The sequence below is a fragment of the Carettochelys insculpta genome, chromosome 11 (assembly GCF_033958435.1).
Source record: "Carettochelys insculpta isolate YL-2023 chromosome 11, ASM3395843v1, whole genome shotgun sequence".
NCBI classification, from domain to species: Eukaryota; Metazoa; Chordata; order Testudines; family Carettochelyidae; genus Carettochelys; species Carettochelys insculpta.
The window spans coordinates 22,157,789-22,177,332 of record NC_134147.1 but is presented as its reverse complement, the minus strand read 5'-3'; the positions used below and the strand labels follow the sequence as shown (position 1 = coordinate 22,177,332).

General features: G+C 40.3%; 1 protein-coding gene across 1 annotated transcript in view; it reads right to left on the bottom strand.

The window, feature by feature from the left end:
• The window catches only part of CACNA1D (calcium voltage-gated channel subunit alpha1 D), a 354,295-nt gene that overhangs the window by 75,139 nt on the left and 259,612 nt on the right, over positions 1-19,544 (bottom strand). Inside the window, exons 23-31 of the mRNA XM_075006076.1 lie at positions 18,103-18,190; positions 17,410-17,517; positions 17,062-17,114; positions 16,540-16,686; positions 14,919-15,120; positions 12,804-12,962; positions 7,975-8,085; positions 926-1,009; positions 528-611 (exon numbers count right to left, since the gene is read on the bottom strand). Of these exons, the coding sequence (XP_074862177.1) occupies positions 528-611; positions 926-1,009; positions 7,975-8,085; positions 12,804-12,962; positions 14,919-15,120; positions 16,540-16,686; positions 17,062-17,114; positions 17,410-17,517; positions 18,103-18,190 (1,036 nt within the window). The remainder of the gene's footprint in view (positions 1-527; positions 612-925; positions 1,010-7,974; positions 8,086-12,803; positions 12,963-14,918; positions 15,121-16,539; positions 16,687-17,061; positions 17,115-17,409; positions 17,518-18,102; positions 18,191-19,544) is intronic.

Genomic DNA, 19,544 nt, shown 5'->3' with positions numbered 1-19,544 from the left:
TTTCTAGCTGCACTGAAAGAGGAATAGGTAATTTTAAAAAACAGTAAGTGTTCCTCAGCAACTGAGAGCACCCTAATTCTGTCATGTGGGAGAAATGAATTCCTACATCATTTTCAAACCTAGGACTCTTACATGAAAGTATGATTAAACCAAGAGCCATAAAGGTCATTATTAGATGCCTGACTGATTGTCAAATTACTCACAAAAAATTACTAGGTTTCATATTGAAATGGCTGTTAGGAAAAGCCTGTTTTTTCCCCTTATTTTTTAAAACGTGATTTAAAATGTATTCAGAGTATATTCAGAGCATATGCAGAAAGAAAAATCATGTTACAGTTTTACTATTTTATATCTGTGAGTGAATATACATGTGTATCTATCTATCCATAGTTACTGCTGTATCTGTATTTGTATCAATATATTAATCTCTTGCTCAGGAATGTAAAAATGGATTTATGTGGGAAAGCTTACATTTTCGGTATTGATGATAGCAATTTCTTTTTAGTTCATGAACAATTGTTACTTACATTAACTTCTGTTATAGCAATATCAACGACGCTACCAACAACAATTAAGGCATCAAAAGTGTTCCATGCATCAGTGAAATAGTGCTGTTAGAACAAGCATTCAGCAGAAAGAGAGAAAGAGAAAAACAGAAACAGAAAAAAAGAAGAAAAGGACAATGTTATAACACAAAAACATTCTAAAAGTGTCTGACGTACCAACACATAATCTTTCCATTTCTGATAATCGAAAGTGAAAAAGGCTGTTTCCCAGGTCAACCTAACTGAACTATAACTGGCCTGTTTCTAAATTCAAAGCTTAGAAATGTTGGATCAAAATCTGTGACTTGTCCAGATGATGGAAATAGTGGGGAGACAGAGAAAGAGGTGGGACTGTGGGAATTAAGCTGAGGTATACTCACATCGGCTTCACTGAGAACGACGTCTACTATGCTGCCAATAACGATGAGGAAGTCAAACGTATTCCAGGCATCACTAAAATAGCCCTGAACAGAGCAGGCAGGGTGCAAATGTTTATGATTACACATGAAATGTCATATACTTGCATACTTCTGTTTAGTTTTGCATAAACAGAAAATACTTAAAACAAAACCTAAGAAGTCTAATGAGAAAACAAAACAAACAATATTGTCTACTGAAGGAAAAGTATATTTATATATATTTATACATACACTTAGAAGTGGATATTATATATAAATGTACACCTATATGTGTGAGTATACGCACACATTTTCTAAGCACCTACGTGGAAAATAGCCATTATAGAGAAATCTGTTTAATTAGACTCTCAGTTGTGTTATAACAATTCCTGCTTACACATCCTGACAAGAGTAAACAAAATAACTTTAATATGGGAGATATAGGTCGACATATGAGGGGACTTCCTTTATACGGTGGCTTCCTGAAAGTCCATGGCAAGGGTCAAATACTGCCCTTAAATACACATCTCCAACTCCCATTCAGAGAAATGAGTTTGCAGATAAAGATCAAAGGGTAGAATTTGGTCATATACAGGTAAATTAATCATTTAGTAAAAGGAATTAGGCTTAGAAATTCATGTCTACAGAGCAGCTGGGAGATTTGGTTCCTAGATTGGATATTCACACACATTTCAGCTCTTTAAGTGATCATGGTAAAAAAAAAATAGCAATACGGCATTGATGGCATAAATGGCACAATTCTAGGTAATCACCTGGGTACATATTCAGCAGCTAGCTCAAGCAACCTCCATGCCACTTCCCATACCTGTCAGTGCACTAACCTGAGCAGGATCAATCTTCCCAAATGCTGTGTAGGCCTACCTATAATGTGTTAGCGTTCAGGGCCTGATCCTGCACTACTGAAATCAATGAGTTTATTTTTGATTTCAACAGGTACAGGAGCAGATCTTTAATGATGCAAAATGAGGTAGATTTATATAAATCACTTAATTCAGCTTTCTTAGACCCCCTCCCCATTCTGACTTTAAATAGATCCTCTTAATATAGCCTACAGCCTACATAGATTACTGACACACCAAATGGTCATGAAATAGTACAAATGGCTTAGGGACCAATTCACCACACCTATGGGTCTGCCACACCAGTCTGGCTGGCAGAAAGAAGGATTTTAACAGAAATTTTGTGGAGACATTTCTCTTGTTTAAACTGGGATTAAATCTAGATACTAATAACCAATCCCGATGTTGAATTTGTTGATTATGACTATGGCAAATATAAATGTATATGTTTTCCCTTATACTCGGATCTCATCTGGTTACTGAAGCAAGCCAGATGCACTGCTGCAATTTACTCAGACTTCAATATAATGAAACCTATGGGATGACCATATGTGTTCATTTCTCATACAAACACTGTTTTACCAGCTAATCTCAGCTAATTAGTCCAGAGAGGCTCCCCAACATATACATTGGGAGAAATCTAAAACCAATCTGGATCTTCTACCTATATCAATAGACTACAGCCCTGGGTCAGTTCAAGTACTACAAAAGCATTAACTTTGCATCCACAGCCATGGTGCATTTTTAACAGCATTAGCTTTTTGGTTTTAATGAAATTTTAAAAAATGAATGCACCAAAATTGATAAAAAAAATCAAATGTGCTACCCTAAAATTGATGTCTATATACCTTTCTTACTAGCACTTTACTCATCTACTATGAACATATTTTTAAAAAAAATCAATAGCTTTAAGTTCCTATCATCATCCAGTAACAGATATGTCTTTAACTGCAACCTAAGCAAATATATATATATATCAAAATATCTGCACTCCAGGAGGTGCCTATATATATGTATATTTCTTAAGATTTGGCACCTCCTGGATTTCAGATATTTTTGACAAGCTTCTAAAGTTGAAAATTTTTCATTCTGAAAAATGTGAAATGGAAAATCTACTTCTATATGGAAATGCACTCTTGAGAATTTTCAAAGAGCTCCCCAGGAAGGCAACAGCTCTGTTTGATGGTCCAGGTAAGGCAAGTAGCACAGGGCTGGGAGCCACAAGAGCCTGAGTTCTATTGCCATCTCTTCTGCTGTCTGACCTTAACAACAATCTGCACTGGTACAACACCTATTTTTAGCGATCAACCTTCTGAGGCAGAACTTAAGTATCACTATATTTCATACTGCAGTTGGGGAAAATGGCAGCACTTGGTCACCACTGTTGTCTCTTTGAGTTGCAGTAACTGGCTATCTGTGGCTGGTTATCAGTTCCAACACAGGATAATTGTTGTGTTTAGCACCACCTAATCACACCTAGCTCTCACACCACCTTCTCAACCAACCCATTTTTGCGCTTGCCCCACCCCTTTGCATCAACAAGTCATTTCCAAAGTTTATGTTAGGTATCACAGAAAACCTCCTCAACTGCAGTCTGCAGAACTTTTTTGACTTGAGGGTGTGGAAAAAAAAACCCCACCCTACCCAACATAAATTTTGCTGGCATAGGGGCTTGTGTATATAATGTTATGTCAGCAAAAGACACTATCCTACTGCTGCTTGTTCAGCTGGTTTTATTATGTCAATAGGAGAGCTCTTTCCTATCAGCATAATGAGGTTACACAAACGCTCTTACAATAGCACAGCTGCATCAGAACAGTTGTGCCACTGTAATCTTGTAAATGTAGATATGGACAGGGAAGCTGCTGCAATGATATTATAGTCACCTTTTACTTTCCTCATTTCTCCTATTTGCTTTTGAAATAATTTCACTGATTTTTAAACAATGATGAAAAATTATATATAAAAAGAATAAATTAGATAAGCAACAATCAGATGCTCTACAAAATCAAAATCTTAATGTGCTACATCAACTCTCTTTCCTGTATCTCCCTAGAAAGTAAGACATGTGGTATATAAAACCATGTGTTGGTCTCTGTAGAAGGATAAATTTCAATAAGAAAATGTTATTTTATTATATATTGCTACAATGTAAGTCACAGGTCCAACAAGAGTCTTCAATGGGTTCTGGGAGAAGCCAGCTCCGAGTGCCCCACTATCCACTAGAAGGGGATGAGCTGAAGGTGGAACAATGGGGCTCAGGCTAGCCTTCCCCAGCCAGCTCTTTAGTTTCACTGGGGCTGCAGGGTGAACACTGCTGGGGGCTCCAGCAGCAATTTAAATGGCCCATGACTCTGGTTACTGCTGATGCTGAGGTAGCAGCAGTAGCCAGGAGCCCTGGGCCTTTTAAATCACCAGGCCCTGAGGCAGCTGCCCCTTTTGCCCTCCCCTGTTGGTGGCACTGGCCACATAACATATTCACATTTTATTCTATATTGCTAAAATCCCTTAAGATGTTTATAGTATCAAATCTTTTCCATCAGTATAGACAAATATTGTTGCAAGTAATATGCAAAGCAAAAGCAAACAAAAGGAAAAAGATGAAGATGATTTTGGAGAAGGGTGAAATGTATAAATGGACAAGTCACAGCAAATAAACATTAACACGCAAATCAGTAGCTTTCACCACTGCAGTCACTCAGAATCAACTCACTTACTAGCCATCTTTCCTTTTTTCTTACAAAAATCTGGTGTAAAACAGCATAGGAAATCATTACAAATTCAAGTAATGGCTAGCTTTCATGAAGCTGTGTAAATGTCACATACTGATGTATTAGTTTAGATTTCCTCGGAATATTTGGTTTTACAGTGTGCTTGGAACACTACACAAGTTGACTTTGGTACTTGTAAAGAACAATTTGGTGTAATTAAGTCCCCACTTCTAACGGACAAAGTACATTTTTAGTCAGCAAATGCTGCAAAGTAAAAAACAAATCCTGAGGAGTACCTAGGTTACAGAATTAAAAACAAAATACTTGTTCATTTTGATCTATTTAACAATTTTGGTAGTTACAATACGCAGCTGACACCTTAGGGTCTAATTCTGCCAACAACTGAGCACCCTCAGCATATGTCTATACTCCAGTTAAAACTCCATGTCTCTCCTGTGCCACCTGACTCAGGTTTGAGCCAAAGACTCTTGGGTTCTACTGCCCTACAGGAAGAGGGTGGGTGTCTAGCCTAGTAGTTAGTGTGGAGGGAGGCTGGCAGCCTAGACTCTTGGGTTCTATTCCACTCCCCACCCACCCACACATATGCAGGAAGGGGGTGGGAGTCTAGCCTACTGGCTAGAGTGCAGGGAGGCTGGGAGCCAGGAATTCTGGGTTCTATTCCTCCCACTCTGCCAATGGAGGAGTCAGGTAGAGGGAGGCAGGAAGCCAGCACTCCTGGGTTCAATTCCCCCCGAAGAGGGGGACAGGAGTTTAGCCTAGTAATTAAAGCAGGAGGCCTGGGAGCCAGCACTCCTGGGTTCTATTCCCCTCCCCCGCATTGGAGGCTGGGAGCCAGGACTCTTGACTTCTATTACCTGCCAGGGAGGTGGGGTGGCAGTCTAATGGAGGGTGAATCCTGGTTCTATTCCCTGCCTCAGGGAGGGGGATGGGAGTCTATTAATTAGAGTGGTCAGGAATCCTGGGTTCTATGCCCCACTCCTGAGGTGGAGGGGTAGCAGTCTAATGGCAGCAGGCTGGGAGCCAGGACTCTTGGGTTCTACAGTCAGCAGAAGATTGACACTGCTGAGGTCAATCTTCCAGAGTTCAGTTTAGCACATCTGGGAGGGATGCACTAAATCAAATGTTCAGGGCATCCCTACTGATCCCGGTACTCTTTGCAGTCATAAGGAATAATGGAAATCAATGGGGACAGTGTAGAAAGTTGATTTAAGGTGTGTCCACGCCAACTATGCCATTCTTGTAGCTGGAGTTGCCTGTCTTAGGTTACTTTCTCCCTTAGTGGCAACCTGCCCTTACAGATGAGTATCAACATCCCAGATAACACCCAGACATGCACAGGAAATTCATGCAGTCGACAGAGCACTGATGTAATGTGCTGCCACCACACGGCCACTGCATTTTGCACTAACTGAAACTTCTGACTTGTCTTCAGGGAGAGTCCCACACATAGCTTTTCACAGTAATCTGAGATTTCTTGGTATCACAAAAGCAAGGGAAACTAGGTGACTCTCAATCTTCATGCTAAGCACAAATGTTAATAGACACTTTTGGATATGAGAATTAGCTGAAACTTCAGTAGCCAATCAGCATAAAGAACAGTGCCAACACAGAGAATCAGCATGATGGTCCTACAGCCTACACAGCTTCACTTTTCCTATTGTGACCTCAGATAATACTAATTTTAATGCAGCGAAGCAGCTAGTATTTGAATGAGACTAGGGACTTAACTATTACAATAAATGTGCATACTCAATGGAAAATTTAAAAAAGAATCCCATAGAATCTTGCAAGAGAAAGGACTGCGGAGGAGGGGGTAGATGATCAGTTACCCAACCCCTGACACTTGGGTTCTGAATACCAAGTCTTGGTTAAACATGAAAAAGTCAGGCGCCTAATCCATAATCAGAATAGAGATGGTTTTGGTTTCATTGCCTGGAACAGAAAATAGGTTTTTAAAAAAAGTATTCCCCAGAAGGAAATGGAGCATGACATATACCCAGTTGAGGCAGGTCAATAAAATTAGATTAGCCAGTTTCACTTTCTGTTCATAGTCAGTGGGCCAAATTCTGCTCTTATTTATGCTGGTGTAAACCTATCAGAATAAATACTAATTTCATAGTAATTGACAGCAACGTTTGGTCTAATTTATTTTTCTGGTTCCCATTCACTATCACAGGTGGAATGGGAGAAATGAACAAACAACATAGATGATTACAATCAACTTAGATTTGTATCATTCCTTTCCATTTTAATCAAGCAAGGTGTTATTAAAATCAGCAGGAATTAATATTTTAACAATTTGTGGGCCAATATTTGCAAAAGTGGAAACTAGAATTTTAGATGACTAAAATCTTGGGTGCCCAGCTAGAGGCACTGGGCCTGATATTCAGAGGTTAATGAAAAAATGAAGTCAAAGGACATTTTTCAAAATGTTTGAAAACCAGGCCCACTGTGAGGGATGGGGAAGGGCCCAGCACCACAGTGAGGGCAGCGCTGAAGGCTGAACATCTAGGCCCCGCCCCTTCCGCCATGGCCCCACCCCTTCTGGGGCACAGAGCTGGGCACTCCTTCCACATTGCCCCAGGGCCCATGGCAAATTTCAGTGCCACTGGTCCCAGACTAGCACAGACACGCCTGAAGGGAGACCTCTACTTCCACATGGAGCATCACTAAAGCCAAGGAGACTCCATGTGGGCTCAAGTTACATCTGCCTGCATCTCCTTGGAGGTTCAGACAGGGGTTCTGGAACAATTTATACAGCGGCTGTCCTCAGAGCCTTTGAACTAAACGTAGACTGCGTTTATGACACAGCATCACTAGTTCCAGCAAATACAGGTTCAGGAACTTAATGACTCTTCTCAAAAATCTGGACATAATATTTAGTTTGACAGCGTCCCTTTATGACTGGGAATCTAAAATATCTGCTATAGACCCAATCTGCAAATAATTTGCCCTCTGAATATCCCCAGTAAAAGTAAGGTATTTGTGTGATATTTGTAGAATCAGGCCCTATAGCTCTATTTTATTTAAAAAATAAAATCAGATGGAGTTCCTTATAGTTAATTAGATTTTAATTTTAAACTTGTTTTTTTAAACAATCATTTACATAACTTGGTACCAGTGTACAATATGTTTGATAATGCTTGTAATAGGATAACTATTTGTCTGGGTTAGAAAGAGACCTTTCCATGACTTCAAAAACATTTCAGATATCATCACTCTGTATTTTTCTCACTCATATCTACAGCTCATTTCCTGTAGATGCATCTATAGAGAGGCACATTATCAGATGAACTCTTCTATGAAGATTTCACAGATATTTTACCATGAAAAACATATAGGTTCTTCTCTTATTTCAATAACGTATATCTAGTGGGAAAGTCATGTTATACTTAATTGATCTAGCGATAACCTACCAAAATCTTGTCTAATCACTTACCTTGGGTTTGAATGCAATGAGTTTCAGAACCATTTCAACTGTGAACACGCCTGTAAAAACCATATTCAGAATGTCCATTGCATCATTAAACAACTTAGACTGTCCGTAGTGCTGTGAATTAAAAACAGGACACTTTTTAAAAGTAAAGAACTAAAGAATGCTAATTAAAAATAAGATGATATAAATCAACAGTTAGCATTAATAAAGACCAGTAGAGGGAAGGCCCATTAGTAGCTCTGTAAAAGATTATTTAGTACGTGAGTGGATCTCAGATACAAAAATAATGATTCCTTTTAAAAAAAAATCGGGTTCATCTCCAACTGGTTCTGGTTCAGATACTGGGTCGAGGGTGGGGAGAGAGAACAAATTGCTCACCCCTTTGTATGTATGGAACATATCATGAAGGATGGTGTTTGACTCATGCATAATCTCCCAAATTCTTCTCTTGGGATAATGCCTCCTACTGAGTTTTTTAATGGTTTGTTATTACAGGTTGAATCTCTCTAGTCAGGCACCCTCAGGACCTGATTGGTGATGAACTAGAGAATTTGCAGAAGCAAGGGTGGCCAATAATGTCTAGCAGCATTAGCAATGCTTCCTCTGCTTACTGGGCTCTTAGAAGATATGTAAGGATAAATTACAGCTAAATAACATAACAGAACACTGGAAGCCAACACTGATAGATGTAAACAAATTTTATGGGACCATGGAAAACATGGCCATGCCCATGATAAGTGGTCATCCCGCTAACTAAAATCATGCTGAATTATGTATGTTGCTGGATGAGAAAATTCCAGATTAAAGATGCTCAACCTGTACTAGAGTTCTTGTGAGCCTGGTGTTTAAATCAGCTATGTTCACATACTTATGGCATGCAGTCTTTAGGTTGAAATGTTCTTGTTGATATGACTAACATAAATATAGATATTTTACAAAAACTTATCATCATCACCATCATCATCAACCCTGTGTTCAGCGCCCATTGGGGTCCGATGCCTCCCTCGCTATCTCCTTCCATCTTTTTTACAAAGACTGTGTTAGACATAATCTAGACCAAGCACATTAACAACTGGAATAATACAATTCATTTTAGATGCCATAGTATAAAAAGGGATCTGTGAGTCAACAATAGTGTATAAGAAAATATTAACCCTATGTGCAGGCTAAAGACACAAAGAGGAACTGACCGCTACACACACGAAGGTGGAATAGAGTAGTTCTTGAACTATGTGCGTTGATCATTTAAAAGAAATCAAGGCACAAATACATTTCAATAACCTTTACCTGAAGCCATGATCCAAAGGACAAAGAAATATGGATCTAGACAGAAAACTGTGCCTTAAAATGATCAATATAGTAAACACTATATAACTGTATAAACAACAGTAATTTCACAGGCCGTATGTGATGACTTTTAAGGATTATTATACAGCTCTGTGTTGCATCTTTTAGACAGCTATTTAAAATGGCCCAAGATTTTATTCAGACTATAATGTATTACTGGATACTGACTGTCATCTTAATGGGGCAGCAGTAAAGGAGATCTCTGATTAAGCAAAATATCAAAAGGGAGCTAAGAAAATAAACAGTGGCAGGTACACTGGATTTTAACAATTCTTTCTTTTGAAAATCTATTGTGATGGGGAAGAAGAAATAAATAAATCAGGGACTATGTCTACACTAGCCCAAAACTTCAAAATGGCCATGCAAATGGCCATTTTGAAGTTTACTAATGAAGCGCTGAAATACCTATTCAGCGCCTCATTAGAATGCTGGCAGCCACGGCACTTCGAAATTGACGTGGCTCGCTGCTGCGCAGCTCATCCAGATGGGGGTCCTTTTCAAAATGACCTCAGGAATTTCAAAATCCCCTTATTCCTACCTGCTGATAGGAATAAGGGGATTTCAAAGTTGCCAGGGTCCTTTCGAAAAGGAGCCCCGTTTGGATGAGCCGTGTGGCAGCGAGCCGCGTCAATTTCAAAGTGCTGCAGCTGCTGGCATTCTAATGAGGCGCTGAATATGTATTTCAGCGCTTCATTACTAAACTTTGAAATGGCCATCTGCATGGCCATTTCGAAGTTTTGGGCTACTGTAGACACAGCCAGGGAGACAGAAGAGAAGAGAGGTAACAGGTGGAAAAAAGATGATGTATATAGATATAATAGTAAGAAAGACAGAAAAAACCAAAGGTGATAAATATAAAATGAAAAGCAGGAAGAATAATATTCTCTATTCTAGCAGTAAGAGGTCATGTGTATAGTTACATAATAGAGGCACAGTCTAAGGAAGGGTTGAATGATGCATCAGAAGCACAGAAGCTGTAGTGACGGGATGAATCCAGGTCCAGGAGGAAAAGGGAGAGAGAAAGTAAAAATGCAGTAAATGTTCCCTCAATTTTTCAATTATGTTCATGGATGAGATGCCCAGATCAGAGTTGACTGTTGACATATGCGGTTATGCACCACTAAATTTGGGGCACCATTTTACCCCCTTTGCATGCCTAGCACAGCCAGAGGATAATGCTGTCTCAACCAGATGCAATCTCCTGGCTTCCACTCCACCCTGCCTCCTGGCCCAATTCCCCAGCTCCTTAGGCCCCACACTCCACCTCTCAGCTCGGCGGCCCAATCCCCCAGACCCTACACCCTCTGCTCTGCCTCCCAGTCCTAGTGGATGAATTCCCCCATTCCTCCATATCCTGCTCTGACCACCATCAGTTCTGCTGGCCCCAGTGTCCTGGCACCCTGCTCCGCCTCTCAGGTTGCAGCTCTGGCAGGAGGCACTGCTCCTTTTTCCCCTGTTCCCTCACCAGCCACCTTGCCCTGCACCTGCCCCCAAACCCTTGAGCACAGCCAGGCTGCCAAGGCTGTTGTCTCTGGCACTGGCTGGCCCTCTTACCTGGACTCTCTGGTCCAGGAGCACCCATGGTCCTCTTGGACCATGGATGTTGCCTAAGCAAAGAGTGCCAGTTTTAACAGGTGCAACATGCATTCCCACGTTGAATGCTTATTTTGCCTGGGAGAGGATACTGGATTTGGCATTTATTTTACATTCAGGATCTCCAGTGATTGTTTAAACTATGCTAACTGAAGTGTTTGTGATCTACAGCAGCCTAACACTGTTACAGTTACTACTATGTCTGCCTTATTAATAATAAATTAAGTCTAAAAACAACTTGGGGAAGTAAGAGTGCATTAGTCTCCCCATCTTGCAGAAGGAAGAACAGTGGTACAACAGTGGTACAACAGTGCTCTCCAAGTTGTGTCAACAAAACTCCGGTTTAGTCGACACACAACTCTCTAGTGTAGACATAGCCCAGGAGTCTTATTTGGGAAGCCAGTTAGCCCAGTGCTTCTGCAGAGGCCAGTGGGAGTCAGTTTGAGAGAAGAGGGAGAGGGAAGGAAAACTAGAATGTGATTTATGTTGTTTCTCTCATGTGGAGAACAGTGGAACAAGATCAGCTTTGGTAAAACAGAAACTAGACCTCCACACCCCAGACCTGTGCTTTAACCACTTACCATGCTTCTTCTTTCTTACTTACTATTTTTTAACCAGTTCTTTGTGACCTTTCTCTCCTTCAGTTAGAAGGGAGGAATTTGAATAATGGAATGCTGGCAGACAAGTATAAAACAACACAAAATAAATGTCCTGCATGCTTTCAGGGCAGTGCTACATTCTTAACCGTACCCTGACACACCTCTGTGTCCAAGTTGCTATGGTGTTAGGGAGAGTTATTTAAGAGGGTTTTATTTGTTTGTTAGCAAGATGTCAGTATTTATCTGAACTCTATCCTTCCCAGAAAATGATGATAATAAGGCCTAATTTTCAAAAATGCAAATGTGCAAGTGTATGCACAAACATGCAAATGCTATTCTGCAGCTAATTTATACCTATCACTGTGTAGGAGTAGTGTGTGCCTTGGGAGAGAGCAGCAAGACTTCTTTCTCTTTCTACATCCCTGTCTTAGAAAGGTGTGTGCGAAGGGCACGGGGGCAGAGATCTCTATCTTACAGGGCTATGTCTACACTACAGCAATCTGTCAACAGAAGTCACTGTCAGAAGAGATCTTTATTCTGCTGATATATCATATGCACACACAAAAGTGTATCAAAAAAGTGATCCACTCTGTCAACAAAGAACAGCCAGACTGCCCAGCTGGTCTCTCGACAGAATGGCCAACTGGAAACTCCTCAAACAGGGCTGCCCAGTGAACCAGAGGCCCTGGTTGTCGATAGAGTGCCTCCAGGAGCATCTACGTGGTTTTTTAAAGGCATTATTCCTCATCATGGAGAGGCAGAACACCATTGTTTGAAGTGCCAAGTTTTGTTGACAGACTGTCGAAAAAATGCATTTTGTGTGTAGATGCTCTCCAAGTTGTGTCAACAAAACTCGGTTTTGTCGACACACAACTCTCTAGAGTAGACATAGCCCAGGAGTCTTATTTGGGAAGCCAGTTAGCCCAGTGCTTCTGCAGAGGCCAGTGGGAGTCAGTTTGAGAGAAGAGGGAGAGGGAAGGAAAACTAGAATGTGATTTATTTTGTTTCTCTCATGTACATCACTCTCTTTTACGAGAAGGACAGGATCATCAGCAAGGTAGAAGGAAAAAATGTATACCATTTAAAAACAAACAGAATTAAAACACATTAAAGCAGGGCACACCACAGAAAGCGTGCTTTATCATAACACGGAATTATTAAAAATATGTCACTTCATAAAAACTAACATGTCTTTTTTAAGGCTTATTAAGCACCATGTCTGCCATATTCTCTCTTGAGACTCATATCATCAAAAGTCTCAGACAGTAAACTGGCAGCTTGTTTTGTTCCTACCTGCATGGCCAAGCAAAGCGTGTTCAGCATGATGAGAACAAACATGATGTACTCAAAGCCAGTGGAGTTCACCACGTACCAGAACTTGTACTGGTAAGGATTTTTTGGAATGTATCTACGCAGAGGTCGTGCCTTCAAGGCATATTCTACACACTGACGCTGTAAAACAGAAATACCAAGAGTTTCAATTTAGGCTTCAAAATGAGAAGTTATGAAAATCTTGCACTTCATGTAAGATTACTTCTATTATAAATCCATGCACTGTGCTTAGCAAAGGAATATGATGTACTGTGAGTGTAAAGAGTTATAAAATACATAAAGGCCTAAGAACTAGGCAGTACATATTTTTATTACAAAGTGTTTAATATTAAGCACATTAATCTCGCAGTTTACCAGCCCTACTGCTTCTTTAAATTTGGGCTTAATAATATACACCATTTAGCTCAGTTGTATGGGCAAAAAAAACATAAAATAATCCTAAGGAAAATCCTAAAATATTCAGCATTTATGTAGTGATTTTCATATTCAGAGTGGTAAACAAACATTAATTGATCCTAATTAAATGTTCCTATTCAATCTTTACTAATACTAATAAACACTACACTGAGTTTTCCACTGCTTAGGCAGGTGCACCTGTGTCAAACCCACAGCGTGATTAGGAAAAGTGCCATTCTGAAACCTGGGTAAAGCTGTACTAGTGAATTTACACTGCATCCACACAAGGGGTTCTGCACCAGTGCATCTACACTGGGTAGGGTGACCAACTTTCTAATTTGTGAAAACCGGACATTGAGTACAGGACCCTCCCTTGTCCCATTTTCCGCCTCTTTCTCCCAAGACCCCGCCCTGCCACTCTGCCTCTTCTCTCCCCTCTTCTCCTCTCATCACTCTCTCCAACTTCCTACCCTCACTAGCTGATGAGGGCTCTAGGGCTGTAGGGGTAGCTGGGACAGGATTGGGGAAGAAAAGCCACACTATGACATGGGGGTCAGCACCCAAGGGCTGGGACACAAAGGAAACTAAGAACGGAGCTTGGGCAGTGAGCCCTATCAGTAGCCCTGCTCCCCAAATGCTGGGCACATCAGGCTCCCTTTCCCAGGGCAGTGGCACCTCGGTCTGCTGAAGCCGTGCATGTTCTTCTCCAGCTTCAGATGATCTTCCCAGTTCCTACCCTTCCTGCAATGGAACCAAAGCCAACTGCAGACAGACACCTTTTGCATCTGGTCAGTAGTACTCACTGGGCACTGCCTGGTCCCCTTTTGGGCTTTCTGGTCAAAATCTGGACACCTGGAGACCCTAACACTGGTGTTTGAAATCTTAGTGCAGACCAGACCTTAAAAATGAGAAGATTTTTATTTTAAAGGCTAACAAATTTATTTATTAGGTAATGAACTTTCATGGGTAAGACCCACTTCCTCAGATTTGGCCAACCTGATGAAGTGGCTCTTACCTATGAAAGTTCATTACCACATAAATAAAACTATTAGTCTTTAAGGTTCTACAAGGCTGCTTGTGGGTTTTTTTTTTGTGAAGCTACAGACTAACATGCTTACCCCTCTCAGATTTTTACAGTTTCAAAATAAAGATGTTACAATGGAAATTTAGTACTTCAAAGAACATTGTTTTTATACCAAAACTGATGAAGCAGTCTCCAGCCAAACTGTTAAGCCAAAGAAAGAGGAGATTTTGTTTTTCTGACTGCAAATCATTATTTCCCTACTGACCATTAAATAAAAGTAGAGCAATCCTTTTGGTGTAGGATGGCTATTTCAGATTATTATAGCTATATGTTGCATTTCATATTCAGGTTCCATGTTTCAAGGTCTATCTCTCTCCATAAGCAAATCTGAAACTGTTCTCTATTCCCTGCTATGCTACTAGAAAATTACCATATACCAAAGAAAGGACCAGAATGCTTGGATTTCCCCCCAAAAGTATCATCTGATGACCTTTACTTCAGCTATTAGAACTATTTTTTATAAAAAATTATAGACTAGTGTAACTAAGGCAGGTGTCTAGCACCCTCTTCTGAAACCACCACAGGATGGATGTTGGTTTCTGTATGATTTGAACACAAAAGGAACAATTTTATACATGAAAAAAGTATTATTTAACCTGATTTTTGTCCAGCTCACAGTTCTTATACTCTTGTTCTCCCTGTTCTTGGAATGTAACAATGACGAAACCAACAAATATATTCATCATAAAGAAGGCAATGATGATGATGTAGATGATGAAGAAGATGGAAATCTCCACTCTGTAGTTGTATACAGGGCCTACATTCTCTCCATTTGAGTCTATGGCTTTGTAGAGCAGCCTAAAAAAACAGGAAAGAACTGTAAGTTTTAAGTCTTGTTAAAATGACAATGCTGATAAGTTATGTGGCACATTATACACTAACAGATTTTTTGGAGCATAAGCTTTCCTGGGTAAAGACCCACATCATCAGATGCATGTAGTGGAGAATCAAGAGGATTGCCAGGTGTCTGATTAATCAGATTTCTCTAGAATCTCCACTACATGCATCTGGCGAAGCGGATCTTTGCCCACAAAGCTTACTCTAAAAAATGTGTTAGTCTATAAGGTGCCACAGGACTTCTTGCTGTTTTTGCAGATACAGACTAACATGGCTGTCCATCTGATGCCTGATAAATTATATTTTCATTTACAATAAATGGATAGTAACGACAAATCTATTCTACTTTTTTTTGACGCTTGCTAGCAAAAATTTCAGCCAAAGACCAAAATTTTAAATGCTAGCAATGATTTAATTATTTAAAAAGGAAGGACAAAAGAACTCAGAAGATTAGTTGCGGTGTAGCTAACAAGACCGTTTCACTGTTAAATATTATAGGAGACCTCTAGTTTTAACAGGAAAAACAACAAAATCCTCAAAACAAATATTCTATTCAGGAGTCACTTGGTGTTCTTAAGAACAAATTTTTTATCAATCTCACACCATAATCCTATCTACACCCCCAACTTTAAAAGACAGTTGGTTTTGCCTGCAAAAAGCAGCTTGATGACTTAGTGGGGGTTGATCCTGCTTGAAGCAGGGGGCTGAACTAGATGACCTCCTGAGGTCCCTTCCAGCCCTGTGATTCTGTGATTCAATATTGACCAAACTCTGTCTGATTTAAAGTGCCTTACAAATGTGTGCACAGCCACTTTGAGGCACTGAGTTATACTTTCCAGATGGAGGTCACAAATTCAAAGACCAACATGGAAAGCCTGCCCTTGAATATATTGCCACTGGTCCACAAAAGATAAGAAAAAAGTGAACACCTAATGGAATTGCCTCGATTCACAATCAAAGGAATACCCCAAAGATACCGCAAAATTAAGACACTTCATTAGTTCTGCTTCCTTCACTTCTAAATAGCAAATATGGACTATTCAGAAGGAGTTAGTTTAAGAAATACAGAAGTGTAATCAGAATTGCAATGTAAAGACTACACCAGTTAGAATGTTATAGGCCTGTATTCCCTCTTTATTGGCAACGATGAGCTTCATATCCTTGGATAGGATCTTGGATTTTGAGGGCCACAGTTCTCTTTGATATCAGTGGAAGTAAAGGAATCACAGTATATGCTAGGATCTGGCCCATCATCTCAAGACTCTAAGAAGCCTAAGTGATTATTTCACATTTGGGCAACGTCCATGAAGTTTTACTCAACTATTTTGAAAAATGCCACATCTGTTAATGATTTTATGGAAATGCTGAATGTTGACTTACGCAGGCCAGCCTTCAAAGGTAGACACAGTAAAAAGGGCCATCATAGCAGAGAGAACATTGTCAAAGTTGAAATCACTGTTTTGCCAAACCCTTTCTTTGACCATTGGATTATCAACATCTCCATCTTTATAAACAATGAATATTCCCCTGTGGAAGAAGAAAAGAATCAAGAACTGATTGTACAACACTTGTGAAGCTTTCAGATAGTCACAGAATGATGCCATCCCTTCCCTGAGATGTATGCTCTTTTCAGTTACTTAACTGGTGCTGCTCTGCTCATGATTTCATGTGCTCTGTGATGTGCATCTGTTGCCTGTGAGTCTCTGGGTTTAAGCTGTTGGATTTGACTCATAAAAACCTAAATGGCTTGGGATTGCCCTTTGTGTGTAGTATGTGCTGGGGGTTCATTATATTTATAATTTTCTCAAGGTGTTTGGAGGTATGAAAGTCTTATACATGAAGAAATTATTTTCATAATTCAAACTATTCTATATTTGATTCACAAGATGAAAGGGTTCTCACCGGCATTCCTCAGGATTCTGTTTTGCTTCATCAGTGCACCGATAAAATTTTCCCTATGTATAAAACAAAAGATGTAGATGGAAAGTAGGGCATTAAAAACTAACGCAGCTTTGAACCTGATCTTGCGATTGGCTCCACACAGGCACAACCAGGAACATAAGAACATGAGAACAGCCATAATGAGTCAGACCAAAGGTCCATCCAGCCCAGTATCCTGTCTGCCAACAGTGGCCATTACCAGGTACCCCAGAGTTACCCAGTTACCACACAGACCCCTACTGAACTGAATTGGCGGGCCTGGTTGCAGGATCAGGCCTGAATATGTTTTGAACAAATTCATTTATTTACCTTAAAAAGCTGTACACCAATACAGGCGAACATGAACTGTAGCAAAGTTGTGACAATCATGATATTACCAATAGTTCTAATAGCAACAAAGACACACTGAACAACATGCTGTGAAGAAAAGGGAAAAAGAGAAGGATTTTAGTACAACTTAATTTTGTTACTTGGCTTTAATACAGAAAAATGTAAACTGCATTAGCAACACACATTTTTCTATATTTATGAGAAAAAATTGTACGTTCTTATATGCTTATCTATTTACTTTATTTATTAATTAGTTACCAAATACTCATTTTTTGCTCATAGAATTAAATTCATGCTGCTACCAGAAAGGAAGATAATTTTCTAAACGTACCAGTAGTCTGTTCGAAGTAGGCCACTTCAGATCGTAAAGTGACAGGCAGTACATACACAAGGTGGAATTACAATGAATAAATTGCAACAATATTTGGCTTGTTGAAAGCACTGTGCACCACAATCTGCCTTCAGATGTGGGTGTTGCTCCATATTTAAACTTCTGTAACTTAGAGCAGGATTTGAACTAGCACATATAAGAATCTAAAATTGATTCAGGGCCCAGTCCTGTGTCCTTATCCAAGAACATTTCCCTTGGCTTCAGTGGGGATTTTGCCTGCACCAGAACTGAAGCATATCAGGGCAACAGAAATATAACTTGAAAAAAATGCAAATAAAAACCTTAAGTCCTTTTGCTCTGTTTATTGCTCTTAGGGGCCTCAAGACTCTTAAAACTCTCAGAATCTTCACAACTGAGATAGCACTTGATCTAGTGGGGGAAAAGAAAAGCAAGTATTATTGCCCAAGTTTATTATTTTTTAAAATTTACTAAGAATGTCTATGTTCATGCAGTTACCTTCTATAAGTTTTATTTATTCCTTGAGGTAATTAAATATTTTATAAATTAGCATTTTGAAGTCCTTCTCAGCTTTCTTACTGATAGCTAAAAACACTGATTTAATGTCTCATAAATATTATGTGAGCGTCTTGGTTTCAGAAGCAACTTAGGAATTAGTAAGACATGGGCTGGTCATACACTGTAGCTCAGACACCTTTCATAAATGGAGAAAGGTAATGGACAAAGCATCCTTCAGGACTTTGCTCCGACCAAGGCAGCCAAAAGACATGAGGGGCCCCTGGATGCCACAATCCCAGAATGGCTGGGGCCTTGGGCAGAAGGAACAGGGCTAGGGACAGCCATGCCTCAGAGCTGTCTGGAGTGCACCCTGCTGGACTCCTTGTCCCCCAGTCAGCCCTGACAGCCACTCATAGTGCGCTGCGTAGCGTTCCAGTAGCTATGTAAAGGGCCCAGGACTCTGGCTGTTGCTGCTCCTGATGTAGTGAAGCTGGGGAGCCCTGAACCCTTTGGAATATACGGGCTTCAGGGAAACTGCCCTCTTCCCCTCTCCTCATAAGCAGGCCTGGGCCCCCAAACCAGGAGCTCTACCCTGTGAGATGCTGAGAGCCCCTAGATGATGCTACTAGAGAAGATGGTGCTTTTGATCTCCAGTCAAGCAGAGCTGAAAATGTTCAGTACCATAAGAGATGCTCAGAAACTCGTATGACTGGGCCCTTCATTCGTCACAGGAGTAATTTTGTTCATTTTGCTCAGTGCTGAGCAGCATGAGTTGGAGTTTCAGATGGGGTTGTATCACCTACCCTGCTAAATGACATAATTTATGAGATACTAGAGCAGGGGTCAGCAACCCCCGGCACAGGTGCCAAGAGTGGCATACAAGCTGATTGTTATCGGTATGCAAGATAGGAGCTCAACCTCACCCCTCTTCCCCCATGCAGCTGGCAGCTTGCTCAAAGCCATGCCACCTGTGGGATAACAAAAGACCAGCTAATGCTGCTAACCACCACCTATCTAAAGCTACTCATTATAGCACCTATGCAAAGCTCTGCATCGTAATTTACTTGTTAATGAAGCTGTTGTAAGTAGGCTTAATAGTGACTTTAAAAAATATCACCATCACTCAGACCGTACACAGAGATCAAAAGGTTAAATTTTGGCACTGTGTCTCAGAAAGGTTGCTGACCCCTGTCCCAGAGCAACCAGTGATCAGCAGAGTAGTAGAAAAATATTGGGGAACAGGTTAGTCAGACCCTCCTTGTGTTCC